This window comes from Argiope bruennichi, chromosome 5, assembly GCF_947563725.1.
Source record: "Argiope bruennichi chromosome 5, qqArgBrue1.1, whole genome shotgun sequence".
Classification (NCBI taxonomy): Eukaryota; Metazoa; Arthropoda; class Arachnida; order Araneae; family Araneidae; genus Argiope; species Argiope bruennichi.
This window is the reverse complement of record NC_079155.1, coordinates 109,007,943-109,026,335: the sequence shown is the minus strand read 5'-3', so window position 1 is coordinate 109,026,335 and position 18,393 is coordinate 109,007,943. Positions and strand designations below refer to the sequence as shown.

Genomic DNA, 18,393 nt, shown 5'->3' with positions numbered 1-18,393 from the left:
TTCATTGCAATATAAGCGGTAAAAGTTTGTTACTTTTACTTAGTTAAAAAATTATTTGCATTTTAAATAAATTCTGAAACCAAATATTTTATTTGAGATATTCAAATGATATGTTTCTAATGCGAAATTTATGAATAAGAAATTCAAAGAAATTTATTATCCATACATTTAAATGATTATATCTGTTTTAAATGACACAGACATAAATTTGATAGAAAAAAAACGTAGAATAAATAAGTTTGTCATTGTAAATAAGAAATACATCCCTGAATATATTGTAATTCGTAAAATCAAAGAATTCTATTACATTTTTAAAGTAAAAACAGTAAATTCAAAGCCATAAATGACAATTAATTTTGTATATAATTCATTTTTCACATATTGGTTTGAATACTACAGCTTATTCAAATTCAAGAATGATTGATAATAATTCATGTAAATGCGGAAATAAAACCATTGCAAAATTACAAATTAAATTGATAAAATATATATACAAAAGAAAATAGAAGAATACTACAAAAAAGAGTTTAAATGATATTAAAAATAAAAAATATCATATTTTATATAGCGACAAATAATCCTTTGATATATTGTAGCAATAACTACAATAATTATCACTTGCAAATTCCTTAACGTTTAATTAAATCCAGTACGAATGAACGAATAATCGATAACAAATGGTCGCAAAACAAAAATAAAAAAGATAATATCACCATATATGAATATATTTTACATAATGTGGGTTTACTTAATAAGAATTCTTATAACTACTGTTTTATTTGAAGGATACATAGAAAAGTAAAGTGAAATTAAAAGCAATTAGCAATATAATTTCAAGAATTGTACTAGATTTTCCATCTTTAAAATGTTTATACCATCTATTTAAATGCGCCAATTGTGTAATGTGCAACTTCTTTCACATCCTTTGATTTTCAATTTTGATTGCAAATAAAGCTACATCGCTTGCTGATATCAAACGCATCCAAGAAAAGTTAAAAATTCTAACTAGTAACATAATGTACGCTATACTAACACGAATGAAAAATATATTTGACATAAAGATTCTTTCACTAATAAATCTTTTCTCTAATCAATAAAACACAAAAGAAAACGACTGAACTTTTTTCACTTTTTTGTTTTAAGAAATGAGTACACGCACAAACGTACTTGATAAAAATGACGGAAAAATAAACTAATACAGAATTTGTTAGTTTTCTTTTCGGAAAAATGGCAAAATAATTTTATACTCATTATACAAAATCAATGCATGGAGATCATTTTGCTAAAAGAAATACAAATTTGTTATATTGCATGGAATATTTACAAATTCAGGAGATTGACAAGAGATGGAATTGGAAAAGTGAAAGCGCCAATTTTTTAAAAAATAATCAGACATACTTTATCAAAAAGGACACAGTATTATATATATAAATAAATAAAAATCATTCAAATCAACCGCAGTAAATGCAACAACTCTCATCATTTACCATTTTTTTGCTGCAAGATACGTTACAGATTCAAAATTAAATCTGCACAATGTATTTGGTGTGTACTACTTCATTTCATTTACAGTTTTATTCCAAATAAAAGTATACAAATATAATTTCATTAAATAATTATATCAGTTAATCACTTAAAGGCTTAAAATGACCTTTTTGGGCCCTTTTACAGAAAATATAAATAGAAATGATTTTTTTTATATAATGCATATAAAAATTATTTATACGAATCACATCAAACTAATATCCCGTTTAGAATTATCAATTCCAGTTTGCAATATCAGAGTAAAGATAAAAATTCCGAAGTAATATCATAAATATTAGAAATGCTTAGAATCATATTATAAGTAAATAAAATTATAACGACTTATCATAATGAAATTGGATATTCATAGTTATATAGCAAAAACACAGTTAAAATAAAAAAAAACAATCGGATGATATATTCATTATTACCCAACAAAATTTCAAGAAAACTTTCATTTATTTATTTGTCTGTGCTGACATAAAAGGTGAGAAACATAATATAAAAATGGTAAATCAGTTTAAAACATTTGATAGCAACTCTCCTTAATGCATTGTTCTTAGTGTTTGTTTCAAATAACATTACATGTATTCAATCAAATTTCATTAAAAGCTCCTATCATCGCAAGATTTTGTACATGGCATTAAAGTTTAAATTATTGATATGCTATTCCATTTTCCCTTGTATTTGTACACAATGATATACGAATGGCAGAATATTTAAAATCATAAAAATTTAAATAACATATTTACGTCTTTTACATATTGTGTGATGTATGTCAAAATCAATTCAAAACAGTTATATTAATTGCAATCAATTTGTGTATTAATAATCATAAAATATTTATGTATGAACTATTTTGTTCTTTTTTGAATATAAATAAGGAAAAAAAGAAAGAAAAACCCAGAATTAATTATGAAATGAATAACAGATATAGGTTGAAATATGATTTGCTAACTTCGGACAGATAACATACCTATGACTTTAATAACAATAGTTTTTATTAGATCATTTCCTATTCCATTGGATACGTTACATTTATACATGCCCTCATCTTCTTTTGTAATATGGGGAAACTGTAAAGTTCCATTCGGATGTACAATTACTTGGTTGGATTCACTTATTGGAATAAAATCAGAATATCCACCTGCAAATGACAGAATTTTTACTGTTAATCATCAAAAAATTGAAGAAATTTATATAAAAAAGCAATGAGTTACTATTTAAGAGATGTAACAAAATATTTATGTGAAGTTTTTCTAATTGTGAATTCATCTCCAAAGATAATATAGAAGTAATATAAAACTTCCATATTACTTTTTTTTTCATTTTCTTAATATTTATTATCAAAAGTATTAATCATTTTTATCTAAAAATTTCACTGTATTTTAACAAATATATTAAATAATATTAGTTCCGATTTAGAATTAATTAATGATTCAATATTTTTTTTTAAATCTGGAATACGGATGTTTTATTGTTTATAGTAGTAACTCTTAATTCTGTAAGTACGGCTGTAATTTTTCGATGAATGAGATTTTATTGCATAAAACGATGAGAAGTAGTGATTATTTATTTCTAAAAGACTAAATATTGCAGAAACAAAGACATCAAAAAACATATGAATATGTTTCCACAATTTTTCTTACATTATATAAACCGGTAGATTAAAATAAAATTATATATTTTGCTCACACAAGACATTATACACATTTTCATAATGAATCGGTCATAGTTAAAGCATATCATCAAATGGCAATATCAGCTTCTGTAAAACTGTTTTAACGGCAGTAATACCAACTTTGTAAGAAAAACTCTTTTATTACTGAAATTCGTTTGATCAAAAATACTTTTGGGAATTTTTAAACTAGAATATACTAAAATGCCGATTCACAGCACGATTTATTATTCATTGAAAACATTTATTATTTATTGTACACATTTGTCACTCAAATTCACAGGAAAAATTGTTATTAGTATTAAATTAATTGTTTATTATTATTAAAGATTTGCAAAAGATCCTAAGACGATTTCATTTAGTTTTAAAGATTCTACAATGTTTTTCATAAAGAAATATATCAATTGCATTATAAAAATGTTGATTCTTCATAAAATTTTTTAACCTTTTTTTATTAACTTGGTAATTTGATTTTTAAAATATATTTTGTATTTTTTTTTGCAATAAAAAAAAGTTGAAGATAATAATGATTGCACCAAAATCTTTCAGTTTAGTAAAAGGACAAAAAAAGAAGCTTTAGATTTGAAAGATATTGGTAATTCTATATTTTTTACACTCTTTGCTCATAATTTTCAGGTCCATTACAAGATATTTCTAAAACGATCTCATGTTAATTCAATAAAAGCAAGTTTTGCATTTTAAAATTTAAATACAGTAAATAATACTCACAAACTGTTACAGCTTCCTGTATTTAGAATAATTCATTTCAAAAATTCTTAAAATCTATTAAGATTTAAATTTTAAGCATTTTAAATTTAACTAGTTGTGCAATATCAAAATAATTTTTATCACAGTGAAAATAATAATAGAAAAAATCACATTTCCTTTAAATTGATGTTTTAAAATATGGTTTCAATTTAGTCAGGCAAGTTATTTCGTTCTATTCATCCAATTCTTCTCTAGCACGGACAATTCATTTCATGCAACATCAAAAATATTCTAGGAAAACTAGCATTTGCAGCTGAATGCAAACAATAGGTGAGAAAATTCGAACTATATAATCAGTAGTAATTTCATTTGAAAATCTTGTTGTCAAAATGAAAACTTTCTGTAACAAATTAGAACAGCCTAATATATTCTTTGTGAAATGCCATGCTTTTTGTGTCGTTCAATTTGGAAATTTTGGTTAAAAAAATTACTCAAATATTTTGTAAGTTTTGAGTAGGATCGTTTAAAAACCATTTTATCAGAATGTTGTGAAACAAAAGGATTGATTTTATCCATATATATAAATTCATAATGTTATTAGTATATTAAAAAATAAATAATATTTACTTGTACTGGGAGTTTTGGACCACGAGACGATAGGTTCAGGGCGTCCAGCTCCTTTACAATGAAGCATAAGAGAATCCCCGCTACTAGCATCAGTGTCGGAAGGGGTAAGGATAAAAGAAGGCGGTACTGAAAAAAGAACAAAAAATATTTCAAATGTACCTAGTAACACAGTATAAATATTTAAGGTGTTATTTATGTCGAATGCTTAATGGTTGCTTTTTAAAGTATTTCTGAAATTTTTCAAATTTTAGAAGATTACATAATTAATTTAATTACATGATTTATTTTCTTATTTTGATAAATTTGCGAAATTATCGAGAAGCAATTGTTATATTTTTGTCTTAAAATTGTTTGCTGCTTTTCGTTGAGTCATATTATATATATAAGCCCTTTGCCTACGAAAAAGTAATTCTATATATAATTATTCATCTAATAAAATGACTGGTTTATTGCTCTGAAAAATAAATACATATATAATTGTTTTAAGTTGAATTCTCTAGTTAATTAATTTGCATTTTCTTACTACTCTGCAGATACTTTTAACAATAAAAAATATATTATAAATAAATAAAACGCCTTGAATAGTAAGCGTGAGTCTCTATCCGAGTGTAAAGGGTTAAAGCAAGGGTCTTATGAAGTTATTTCAGATAAATACATTGCTTCTTAGGAAATTCATTTTATTTAAATATTATCATTTTTTGAAAAATATTCAAACATTAAATAAATTATTTATAAGAAAAAATATTTATATTTTGATTTGTTCTTAATTTAAGTAGAAGAATTGTTTGCAAAGAAAATTGTCAATTTCTAATCGAATTATTTCATGCTTTCTAACCTCTTTTATCTCACAGACTTACTTAATAAGAATTTAAAAACTTACTTAATACATCTAGCCTTGTAGTGAAACTCCCAGTTAGTCCTCTTGTACTGACAATACAAGTATAATTTCCACTATCTTCAGATGTCAGGGGATCTATAACTAAGCTGGATAACATTGGATAAGACAAAATATTTATATTGTGCCGTCCACTCGCAAGTTCTTGACCATTGCGTACCCATTTAAATTCCATTTTTTCACCTTTCAGAGGGGTACATGTTACGCTGACTCTATTACCTATGGCCGAATCAGGAGGGAAAGAAAAGGGCTGGATTCTTAAAGAATTAGCCCCTGAAAAAGAGCAATAAAATTAATATTCTACTTTAAAACATCTATAAGATATATATTTCAGAACTTTTTGTGAAAATTATATTAATGTACATATTTTGAAACAAAGTTGAAACTAGTTTTAAAAAAAGATTTTAAAACTAATATGATGTCGTTTCTTTATTATTATAAACATACAAAATGAATATATTAATCTAAATTGCTTATATTTTTGCAACTTGTCTGAGATCTGTAAGTTCATAATTGTAGTTCTACAAGAAATACTTTTCCAATGCGGAATGATTTATTTATAGTTAAATTCTATAAAAAATATGCATTATCTTATTAATGTTTGAATTTTACAATTATGCAATAATACAAGTGTAAAATTTTGTACGTCGAAACGTGCAAACTTAGATTGATATTTTTAAGAAAAGAGATAAACATCAAAAACTATTGAAAAAGTTGAGCAAAATTATGAATTTAAACAAGAAATTTAAAGCATTTAAAACAAAAATTTAAAAATTACTTACCTACACAAATCAACAGAAGAGCACTAGGTAGTAGTATATGCACAACGAATTGTTTCATCTTTCAAATTCTGGAAGCTCGGTTTCTTAAATATTTAACAAAGCAAAATTAGATGCCACAGTTAAAAATATTCACAATATATTAAAATTTCCGTTCGAGAGTGATGAATTTAAACGAAACTGTTTCGGACAGTACCACCAGTTTAGTTACATGTGAAAACTACTAATGGCGTTATTCTTAGCTTTCTGTAGAGTGAATACAACTCACGGATGCCTACTAGCGCCCTCAATGAATGAATACAACAACTAAAATGTATTTTTCGAGTAGAAAATATTTAGAATGTTTAATTACTTTTAATTTTATCCTTGATTTAGAAGGAAATTATGTATAACATAAACAATACAATTTCAAATTATATAAGTTGTAAGTAATGAATTTTAAAATAACAATAAAAATTTCACTATAAGAAGATATAATATCCGTAGAGGTTTCGTCTTTATTTTGAATATGATTTTTTTATTAATCATAAAAATGTTTTGTGTCATTAATACCCATTATGTTTTTTAAAAATTTCCATTTAAGAAAATACAGAGATAAAACACTTTATAAATTAGAATAATTAATTGTATTTTAACACAAATATAATTTTAGTTTCAGAATGTAAAAAAAACGAATACTTGAAGAAACAGCAAAAGAATTTTTTGTATATTAAACAAAGAAATCAAATACGTAGTTTGAAATTCATATAAAATTTCAAATATCAGAGAAACTAATTTTATAACACATTGTTGTTTTATACTACTCATGATAACTTAGATTTTTTTTATCAGGACCATTATAAGCAGAATTGAGAAATTTTTTTTATAGAAAGTGATGATACATAGCTCAAACACGTATTGATTATGTCAAGTAATATCAGAAAATATGACCCAATCTGAATATTGCTGTATTTTTCATGAGCATACTAGCTTTCTTTTATTAACTTTTTATATACAGAAAAGGTACTCATATATTTTATTTATATGACTTTATTATGAGAGTAATGTATTTTCAAGTAATGTATGAGAGTAAAATATTTTTCAAAAACTGTAGTAAACGTGCAAACTTTGAATACCATTCATTTCTATTGGCCAACAAAAACGTGATTTACATATCATTCAAATAAAAGTCTTGGAAAAATATATAGATATAGTTTTGAAAATTAAAATAACAACCACTTTCATCAGATGTCTTTGCTTTGTTTGGATTATATGATAAAAATTCAGACTCAATAGATAATTTGATAGAACATCAAAACGACCATCACGCTTTCTCCTTTTCAACTCGTTTATTAAATATTTCGATCACTGACGATGTTTATCAAAATACTATTTGTAAAATACAGCACAAACCATTTACATAATCCAACACGCAAAACGTCAATTGTGTAATAAATAATAATATGCAGCTTGAACAAAGATTTCTCACAGAAAAAATACGCAATAAATAAAATCAACATATTTTTAAATTACAAAATATAAATTCATTCAAATATAAAAACAATTAGAATATATTCTGTATAAAGTAAATAAACGTCAGATGTTGATCAAAATTTGAACATTATCATGAGCATATGAAAAAAAATATGCTTGAAATGTCTGCATAATTTCTGTGTGCAATCAATAGCATTGTAACAATAAAAGAAAATTAGAGAAAATGTTTTTAAAAACCATACTGAAAGATGCAAATATGTCAAACAAAATATTGCAGCAGAATAATCAAATATCACAATAATTGATTCAAGAGATAACGTTACTTTAACGAGTTTGCAATACTGTATAAGCATAATATTGAATAACAAGCAACAAATGGAAAATATTTCTGACGAAAAAAGTTTTTGATGAAACGTTTCAAAATGTTACACAAAACCAGCTAAAAAGTTATTATACAAACGTCCAGCGTTATGTACAACAATATATAAAATGTTACAGTGATTATTTCTGTAAAAGAGTATAAATTATTATAAAGGCAATTAAAAAACGCAAAAAGGAATGGATTGTATATTTCTAACGCATCAAAATAAAATAATCATTTCTAAATCGTAATGCTTTTAAACACATTTTTTTAAAAAAATTCACCATGGAATACATGCAATTGAAATGATTAAAGCAAAATTCTGTTTTGAAAAAAACCATATTACAAGCAATTGTAATAATTTTTAGTATTATCCGATAGTTATACATAAAATTGCATTATATTTTATATCGATAAACATATGTTAAGGATATGAATGAAATATGGTTTATGAAATATAATTTTAAAGAGGATATAAAGCCCTGGATTTTAGGTTATAGACAGAAAAATTAAATTGTCTAATATAAATTATAGGATATTGAAGACACACAAAAAAAATCAAAGGAAACAATGCCAAAACAAGAATTTATTTCGAAAATACTGCCTTCCAGTAGATCGATGGACAAAGGCTTTAAAATATCTCCAAATAAGAAAAACAGTGTTTATACTAATTACATACCTATTACTCTAACCATTATAGTCTTTATTAGAGACAATCCAATTCCATTAGATGCGTTACATTTGTACATGCCTTCATTTTCCTTTTTTATATCATTAAGTTGAAGACTTCCGTTTAAAAATAAAGATGCTTGAGACAAACTGGAGATTGGAAAGAAATCCATGTTATCACCTAATTAAGAAAATATAGTAGTTTGAATGTCTTCTCACAAAAAGAAAAGGAACACACACACACACACACACACACACACACACACACACACACACACACACACACACACACACACACACACACACACACACACACACACACACACACACACACACACACACACACACACACACACACACACACACACACACACACACACACACACAGGTATTTTCATTTCATTACAGTTTACACATATCAGGAAATCTTAATTAATATACTTTTTAAAGTAATCAGATTTATAAAAAAATGAGGTTCGCACTATAAATCAGGACTAAAAAGAAATATAGGGAATATTAGATAACTCTCTAATATATTCATATATTCTCTATAATATTAAGAGACAGTGAAATGGTTTACTGTTTTAAATTACAGAAAGAGATAAAAAAGCACTTTTGGAGTACTTTTTCCATTTTTTTTACGGATTGATCCAACCATGCAATTCATATTAGTGTGATCGTATTTTTTGTAAAGTAAAAGTTAAGAAGGACAATTCGTCACAAGCAAAAAGTCAAAAATTTCAATTTAGCTCAAAGTTTTTAAAATAAATTATTTATTGATAATTAAAAAAAAAACATTGGTCAAAGAAAATTCAAGACAATTTTTCACTTTCAGACAAAGAAACGGAGATTGCCCTAACTAATCAAGATGTATAATACTATTTTTTTCTATATGTAAAAAATTAAGTTTAAAATTAATTTTTATAGAATTTTTAACAAGTAATTCTAGTTTATAATTTTAGTATCTGTGGAACTGTTCCGGCCAAATCAAAACGTTTAACCCCACTTAATGTTGTTTTAACTGTGTTATTTATACTTCTAAGTGTTGATTAGACATTTAAATTTTATAAAATTAAACTGAAGTGTGTATGTTAACCCAATTTGTTAATAAAATGATTAGATATGCGTAATAAGCTTTTTTTAAACATTATTGAATAAAAATTTAAAAAAGTAATTTAACGGTTGAATATTTAATATTTGTTGAAAGTTTTAAACTATAAATTTCAAATCAGAATATGAATTGTTTTACGTTAAGCAAATAAATTATTTTCCGAAAACAATGAAATATTTCAAGCAATTATTTATACAATCGAATCAGTTCATGCTGACGTGATTTACATTGAATACATCATATCAATTTAAATGTAAATATATGGCGCAATTTACAGGAGGATAAAAGATATGATGTCGTAGGAAAGTATAAGAAAACAACGTGTAAGTATATGTTAGATAACATTCACAATTATGATTATAACAATACAGGAATTCATTGTACTGAACATTATTTGGATATAAAAATGAATCTACAAAAAACAATTTTGATTGATGATTTAATTTTAAGTATTCATCTTAAAAGTAAAAGAAAGAACAGAAGTGAATAGATGTCATGCCCCCCCCCCCAAAAAAAATAGAGCATTACATAATTACCATAATTACTTAACTGCATGCATAATCAGATAAGCAAGTATTTTAGTAAAATATCTGAAAGTAATTCATGATATGATTCTCTATAAACTTACTTTGAATTACAGAGATAAAAAAAAACTTACTTTGAGATTTAGACCATGTGATTGTGGGCTTTGGTGTTCCTGATGCTTTACAGTTTAACATTAAAGTATCACCATTTGAGACTTCAATATCACTTGGAATTAGAGTCCAAGAAGGTGGAACTAGAAAATATTTTAAAGTCATTGATTAAAGAAAATGGGTATTTATATAAATTTATATATATTTATGGATATTATTATAAATTTTAAATATATAATAATTATTAATATGAGCAAATTTTTATTAAAAATAACATAAAAGAAAAAAATGCATTAAATAAGAAAATGGGATTTTTTATAAATAACTTTTTTTTTTATTTCTAATGTTTGATTTACTTATTGTCATGACATATAAGCTAGTGTTTATATCTAATTAATAATAATGCATGATTTATGTTTGGAAAATTATATGCATACTTTCAGTCGTATAAACAAATATCAATAATTTAAAGCCAAGATATTAAATGATAATTTTTAATTAATGTAACTGTAATATTAATTAATGCCGACTGTATGTAACTTTAATGTAATGTAACTTTTTAATTAACATCGACTTTCAGGTAACTCTTTTATAAATGATTATATTTAAATAATAGTGTTCAATTTTTATTAGCATTGAAAATACTGCAAAATGCAAAAACAAATTCGCAGTTAATTCATATTGAAATTTTTGCATTTCATTCGGAATATAATTCTTCAGACATGTGCAAATAAAACACAAAAAGTACTTTAGATGATCAAATAAATTCTTTAGTGTTGAGAAAAATATTTTAATGCAGTGAAAAAGTCAAACATTTAGAATATTAGAATGTTAACTTACTCAAAACTTGAAGACTGGTAGTATATGAAGCTGTAGAGCCTCTCGAATTGACAACGCAAGTATAGTTACCAGCATCTTCTTCTGTTAATGGATCTATAACTAATGCCGAAAGATCTGGAAATGTTCGAATATCCACACTTAATCCTTTAGTCAGCTCCTTCCCGTTTTTAAACCACTTGAATTCCGATTTTTCTCCTGAAGAAGGTGTGCACGTTGCACTCACCCGTTTGCCAATTATTGACGATTCAGGTGGAAAGCTAAATGGTTGAATTTTCAGTGAGTTCTCTCCTGAAACGTGTTTCAAATTTTATGTTTTAATAAATATATTTCACAAGAATACATTTCAAAATTTGTATAGTTACTAGCATTACAAAAATAACGGATAATTCTTTTATTTGTTTGAATCGTAAAATAATTGATTATTTTTGTCTAATCATATAATAAGCTATGCTTAATAATAAAATTAAGAAGTATTATTTTAATTATAATATTTTTTACTAATGCTACAAATAATCTTAGCTTTTAAACATTCAAATAAATTTGATATTATAGCAAAATTTAACAATAAAAGTATAATATTAACAATAAAATATAGACTTACCTGCAATCTCATTCCATAAAAGTAAAATAAACGACAGTATGATATACGTTCGAAAGACAGATGGACAGCGTCTGTTTGGCATATTTAAAAACAGTGAAAACGATGAAGATATATATGATTATTTTAACAACTTTTGATGTTTAAAAATAGATAAAGTAGGTTCAATAAATTAGACTAAAAATCATATATTTTCTGAATGAATAACAAAAACAATTGCGAATGTATTCGAGCAATCAATTTTCATTTACAATGGCGATAGCATAGAAAATAGTATTTTATCAGCCTTTAAGTGAGTAGCAGCGCCCTCACTCTTCAGTTTCACAAACTAAATTTTGTTCAAGAGATTATAATCTTGCATATACGTATCTTAAATTGTATCACAGTAAAAAATAATAAATAATGAAGTTAAAATATTTATTTGACAATAATTTAAAGATACAAATAAAAATCTGTGTCTAGAAATTCTCGCAGATTTGCAAATTTTTCTGTATGTTTGAAAACAAGTAAAATATTTTCGATACTTCTTGCAACAGAGTATTTTCAATAAAAATTATTCAATACTTTTTTGTTTTTGTTTTAAAGAAATCAAAGAGTTTAGTTAATGACTTATAAAAAGGAATAACATTAAAGATTTGACAAATTAAATTCTATCAGAAATGACAGAAGAGGTTTCAAAACATTTCTATGAAAATAGTTAGGAAATGTACCATCTGCTATAAAAATAGATAAAGTATCTCGAATAGTATATATGAAACTCTCATAAGTCAGTAAATATGCTATTTCTTAATGAGAACACAGTTTTTACAAAATAATCCCATTGTATCAAAAAACGCTGGAATTTCAAACAATGCAAATATAATTTAATAAAATAAAAATAATTGTTTCTTTTCAAAACATAACAATACAGAAATATTTCAATAAACCTTTTTCATTGATGAAATTTTTTATTAAAAAGATGAAATACATAGAAAAATGTTAATAAGAATATAAAAAGACTCATCGCAAAAATTGATTGCAGTCATATACACATAAAACATAACAGAATATTACGATATATTTGAGATTACGATGCTCGTTTTAAGCTATAAAATTAATTTAGATTGTGGCATTTATTTATACAGAAAAGTTTCTTGTAAAAAGTAATAATTAGAAAAATGAGATAAAGAATTTTTGTATATAGTCTTTGCTTTCATATCTAATTTGTCTCAGATTCTTTTTTATTAGATCATCAAATATAATAAGTCATAAAACAACGATTCGGATCTTCAATGCAAAATGACGGATATCAGTATACCAGCATTAGATATTTCAAAGAGAATACAACTTGTTACGTAATGCTCAACAATATGTTTTTGCAGTTTTTTTCTTTTGTCTACTACAGCTTTATATGCAACAAAATGACTAATGGATGTGTTTCAAAGCGGATAAAATGTGTAAAACTCTTTCTATGAATATCACAAAAATATTACTATATGCGATAATTTTGATTACTGACTTAATAGACGATATTTCTATATTCGATATTTATATGGAAACTATATTAACATAAAACTTCAAATGAAAAAATGCGAGTTAATATATGATGAGATATATAATTCAGTATTATACTTCACACAAGAAAATTCATAGTAAGAGAGTCATATAATTATAATAACTTTAAATGAAAAGGTGCGTGACAAATTTGAACATGACTGAATGTGAGGAGAGGAGACTGAATGGGAAACTCTAAGAGATTTTAATTTAATCGGTTAGAAATTAGATCAAAACGGCTAAAAATATGATCGAAAAATTATTAGAGTCATATATTGGCTTTAAATATTTGTATTACAGATTTATTAAATATCATAGACAAAAGGAAAAAATTATTCAAACGAATCAAAACAAATCAATACAAGTATGAATTAAAAAATGAAGACAATTTTTAAATTTGAAACTGTTTTTTACAGCTTCCGATAAAATTTGAAGCAATACTATTGACTGAGTACTTTACAGAATCGGATCGTTTTGGACGCAGCACATATTTGGATAGAATATGTAGTAACAAAAATACAATAAAAATATTTGGATACAGTGTATAGTTTTCAAATATAATAGAAAGAAAAAATACCAAGATAATCATTACAGAAAAAATGGGAAAAATGCGATATATATATTTGGCAATTCAAATTAAATTATTAAATACGATTTTAAATCAGCCAGTAGTAGCGGAAGCTGTATCTGAAACTCTACGCATGGACAAATCAACCACAAAAATCGTTTGCAGTATTTAATAATTTAAAAGATAAAACCCTTAGAAAATTGGAGCGCATTGCCCCATGTTTTTAGAGTGATTGACCAACATGTGTGAAGTTACTTTCGGTTATTGTGGGTACTAATTCATTAGACCACTTCATTATATTTATAATCCACTATTACCTGAAACAGTGAAGGGATTGAATTGATCGCTAGATATTGTTTTTTATTTCTATTTTTCAGTATAAGAATAAAATGTAATTAAATAGACAGAAAAAGAAACTTTTATGTATTTATATAACTAACATTTGATAAAATGAAATGTAATGAAAAAAGAAACAAATTATTCCTTAAAAGGCTTATCTATTTCATTCGTGTGACACATAAAATTTCACTTCGGCTACAGGAATTAATTTGCGCTTGTATTGATAAAAATAATAAATACTGATAACAATATATGCTGAAAGAATTTCACATTTAACCATTGCAAATATTCATCGGACGATCTTAACCAAAAACATGGCTAAAAAAACATAAAAACAATTACTTTTACACTTTGAGGCATGCGATGTGAGTTTACATAATGAAACGTGAAATAGGACAATCAGCGTGTTTTCAACAATAAAATGTTGAAACAATAATTACATTAAAAATATATACTTCACAGTTGTTCGGATATAAAATATTTCAAAGAAATGGAAAACTATATTCTATCTGAATAATAATAATAAAAAACACAGACTAAAAAAAGGAAACGATTTTTTATTAACAATCGTCCACATACCTATAACTTTAATAATTATTGTTTTGACAAGTGGTTTCCCTATTCCGTTAGAAACGTTACACTTGTACATGCCTTCGTCTTCTTTTGCTACTAATGGGATGCTCAGACTGCCGTTAGGAAAGATGACTACTTGATTCGATGCAGTTATTGGAATGAAATCGAAATGTTCACCTATATTTAAATGAAATTAATAATTACTATTACTTAAATCAGATATCTCATTAAAAATGCCATTTTAAACACTTAAAAAAATGCAGCTAATTATGAGAGCGCTACATTTTTGTCGTAGAAGTGTTTTTTTTTAATAAGATAGTATTTATGAACTTATGTGGAATAAAGTTTTCTTGATTTTTGAAGCTTTTACTTCACTAGATATTCAAATATGCAGCTTTTACAGATGAAGATAACTGTTCTATAATAGAGTCTGAAAAATTATTATAGAAACAAGATGAGAAATGTATTTGATAATGGAAATTAATTACAGATGATGAAAATGAAGGTATTATTAAAAGAATCAATTAAAAGTTTTTAAAAAATACATAGTATTTTTTTAGACAACAAAAACCTTTTTGAACAATTCTGCTTAATTGTTCATTGTTTTTTCCCTGAAGTGAAAGATTTTTTTTATCACTAAATATCATTAAAAATAAATTCGAATGGAATTTTTCATAATATTAGTAAATATTAGTATAATATTAGTATATATTTGTATAATATTAGTATTATATTTTGTAAAAGTATCTGTTAATAATAACATGGGAGTCATTCAAATTATAATTCTATTTATTTATTTATTGATTTTATTTACTACTTCTTAAGGGAGCATGAAAAAATATGTATATGGATTGAAAGATATCTGATTTTCGGCACAGACTGTGGATTAAGTCGTTCTATCAATTAAATCTGTAATATTGTCAATAACCTGCATTTCTTTTGTTTTCTGTATAGGTATTTCAGTAATGGTATCATTTTTGAAAAACGTTCAATGATTATTTTCCATTTCCATTTTCAATAATTAAAAACCTTCAGCTTGGTATTTTTACAGCAGTCATATTTAACTTATCAAGAAAGTACTTTAAAGTCACAAGCCACTATTTTTTAAGTTATTTACACTTTTGGGAACTTAATATACTTTTAAATTAGAGATTTAATTTTATCACATTTGATATGTTTCTTAGTTTGTCTTTGCTGAAAATTATCTTTTTAGGTCCAAACCATTTTCTTAGTGGATTGCCCGATGAAAATGAAACTTTACTCCTTGTTTCTTTTTTTTTTCCATCAATGCAAAGAATTTCTACTATATTACTGTGGGAAAAAGAAAATCAAAAGATGTTTAATGCAATTGCTATTTTTATTTATTTATGTATTTATTTTGCTCTTAAAAATTAATGAATGCTGCTAACATCTGGTCATTTTCCGCTAAAAATATTTAACTAAACAATAAATGATATCTGAACTTTAGTGAGCACTACATTTCTTTGGATAAAATATATATAAAAAATAGATCATTGCAAAATTAGTGGAATTGTAAAACTAGGAAACTTGAGCTGTGCTACTGCCTATCAAACGGTTGTTTTATACACATGTAGGTTAAATAATAATATCAGAGAAAAAACAAAGATAAAAAGAAAAATATTAGTATTTGAAGATTTTTTACTATTTGCAGCATAGTTTTATTTTAAATGTCAAGCAATTTCTTTGAATTTATATTGCATAAAAATTCTATGAATTCAATTCAATATGCTTGGATAATCGCGACAATCACACACACACACACACACACACACACACACACACACACACACACACACACACACACACACACACACACACACACACACACACACACACACACACACACACACACACACACACACACACACACACACACACACACACAAGCGAAGAAAATTCAGAAATTTTCAGAAATGGAATTGTTGCCATTCCAATAAATTTCAGTAAACATTTTGCAAAATCAGAGCGTTGAAAAAGTTTTGAGTAAAATTTCCAGGCCGTTTATATTTAGAACAAAATATTCATTAAAGAAAATCCTACAATACATCAGTAACTGCATAAAAAAATTTCGGCATTAAACAATTTAAAAAGAATGATAGTAAATACACATTTTAAAAAAGTCAATTATGAAATCAAAGAATAAAAATAAAATAAAATATTAGTATATTTTAATATTTATTATTACGTCAATATATTATGTAAAAAATCGCACTTCAATTAATCAATAGTTATTAGAAAATAGCTTTTTGTTTTTTTAAATATGGTACAAATTCATTGGAATTATTCAAATTTTCAATATTCATTCTAATCAACCATTTAGAATTTACATAGTATTTTTGTCAATCTATCTTATATATCTAGGATTAATTGTATTCTCTTAAAAATACTGAACAGAATTAAAATGTGAAAACAAATTACCATGCGTCTTTGTCCATTTAACAGATGGTTCTGGTTTACCAGTTCCTTTGCAGTTTAACAATAATGAGTCACCACTACTTGCATCAGTGTCTGCAGGCATCGATTGCCAAGATGGTGGAACTGTTGAAAATTATATTAACACAAATATAAAATCATTGGATTTCATCATATTTTGGAATATTCAGATAAAAATGTAAAAAAAAGTTCATTAAACATCATAAATTATTTCTTACGAATTATTTTTACAGAGATGAAATCTTATCATAAGAAATATCTATGTAGAATTTACTTTTTATAGTTATTTAAATCAAAATGTACCTAACATATTAATCGCTAATATTTATGCATATTCTTCTAAATAATTAAAATGAAATTTGTCAATGTATAATGATGAATAGAGTCAAGTTTTATAAGAAAAAAATTATTGAAGGTATAATATTAGATTACAAGCTAAAATAATTACTGAATATTTTAAATAAATTGGGATTCTAGTCTTTACAATGCTAAAAAACACCAGAAAGAAAATGCCATGGAACGAAAAAAATTATTGTATTTTTTTTCTGGCAAATAAGATATTTTATTGTTTAATAGTTAATCTTCAACTAATACGGAAATACATAGTGGGTACTTATTTCTCACTAATATTTTGTACGTCTATTAATGTATTTATAAGGAATTCAAAATAAAAATGTGAAAATTAATAAATGAATTTTCAGAAAAATATTTATAAAAAGTAAAAGAATAGGAATTTGATAACCATTTTATTACTTTAGAAGCAACTACTCTTAGGTCTAAAGTAGACGATATTAACAGATTAATGAAAATAATAAAAACTAATTATAGATGATAAAAATTAATTAAAAATATTACCTACCTAAAACATCTAAAGATGTCGTGTAACTGCCGGTCAAGCCTCTCGTACTAACCACGCAAGTATAGTTACCACTGTCGTCCGATGTGAGAGGATCTATTATAAGATTAGAAAGCATAGGAAGAGAGACTATATTAACGTTTTGTCTCCCCGGCAGAGCGTCTTTACCGTT

At 25.3% G+C, this 18,393-nt stretch overlaps 1 protein-coding gene across 6 annotated transcripts in view; it reads right to left on the bottom strand.

Annotated features, from left to right (window-relative positions):
- Positions 1-18,393, bottom strand: part of LOC129968884 (cell adhesion molecule DSCAML1-like) — a 136,261-nt gene that overhangs the window by 78,743 nt on the left and 39,125 nt on the right. Inside the window, exons 1-4 of one of the 6 annotated variants that reach the window (XM_056083206.1) lie at positions 11,902-12,010; positions 11,301-11,588; positions 10,484-10,603; positions 8,725-8,895 (exon numbers count right to left, since the gene is read on the bottom strand). The exons of 4 other annotated variants lie outside the window; for them this stretch is intronic. In XM_056083206.1, the coding sequence (XP_055939181.1) occupies positions 8,725-8,895; positions 10,484-10,603; positions 11,301-11,588; positions 11,902-11,983 (661 nt within the window). In that variant the 5' untranslated portion in view covers positions 11,984-12,010. Of the gene's footprint in view, positions 1-2,500; positions 2,672-4,537; positions 4,664-5,417; positions 5,706-6,214; positions 6,369-8,724; positions 8,896-10,483; positions 10,604-11,300; positions 11,589-11,901; positions 12,011-18,393 lie in introns of those variants that run through there. One more of the 6 variants, XM_056083212.1, reaches the window with a different exon arrangement.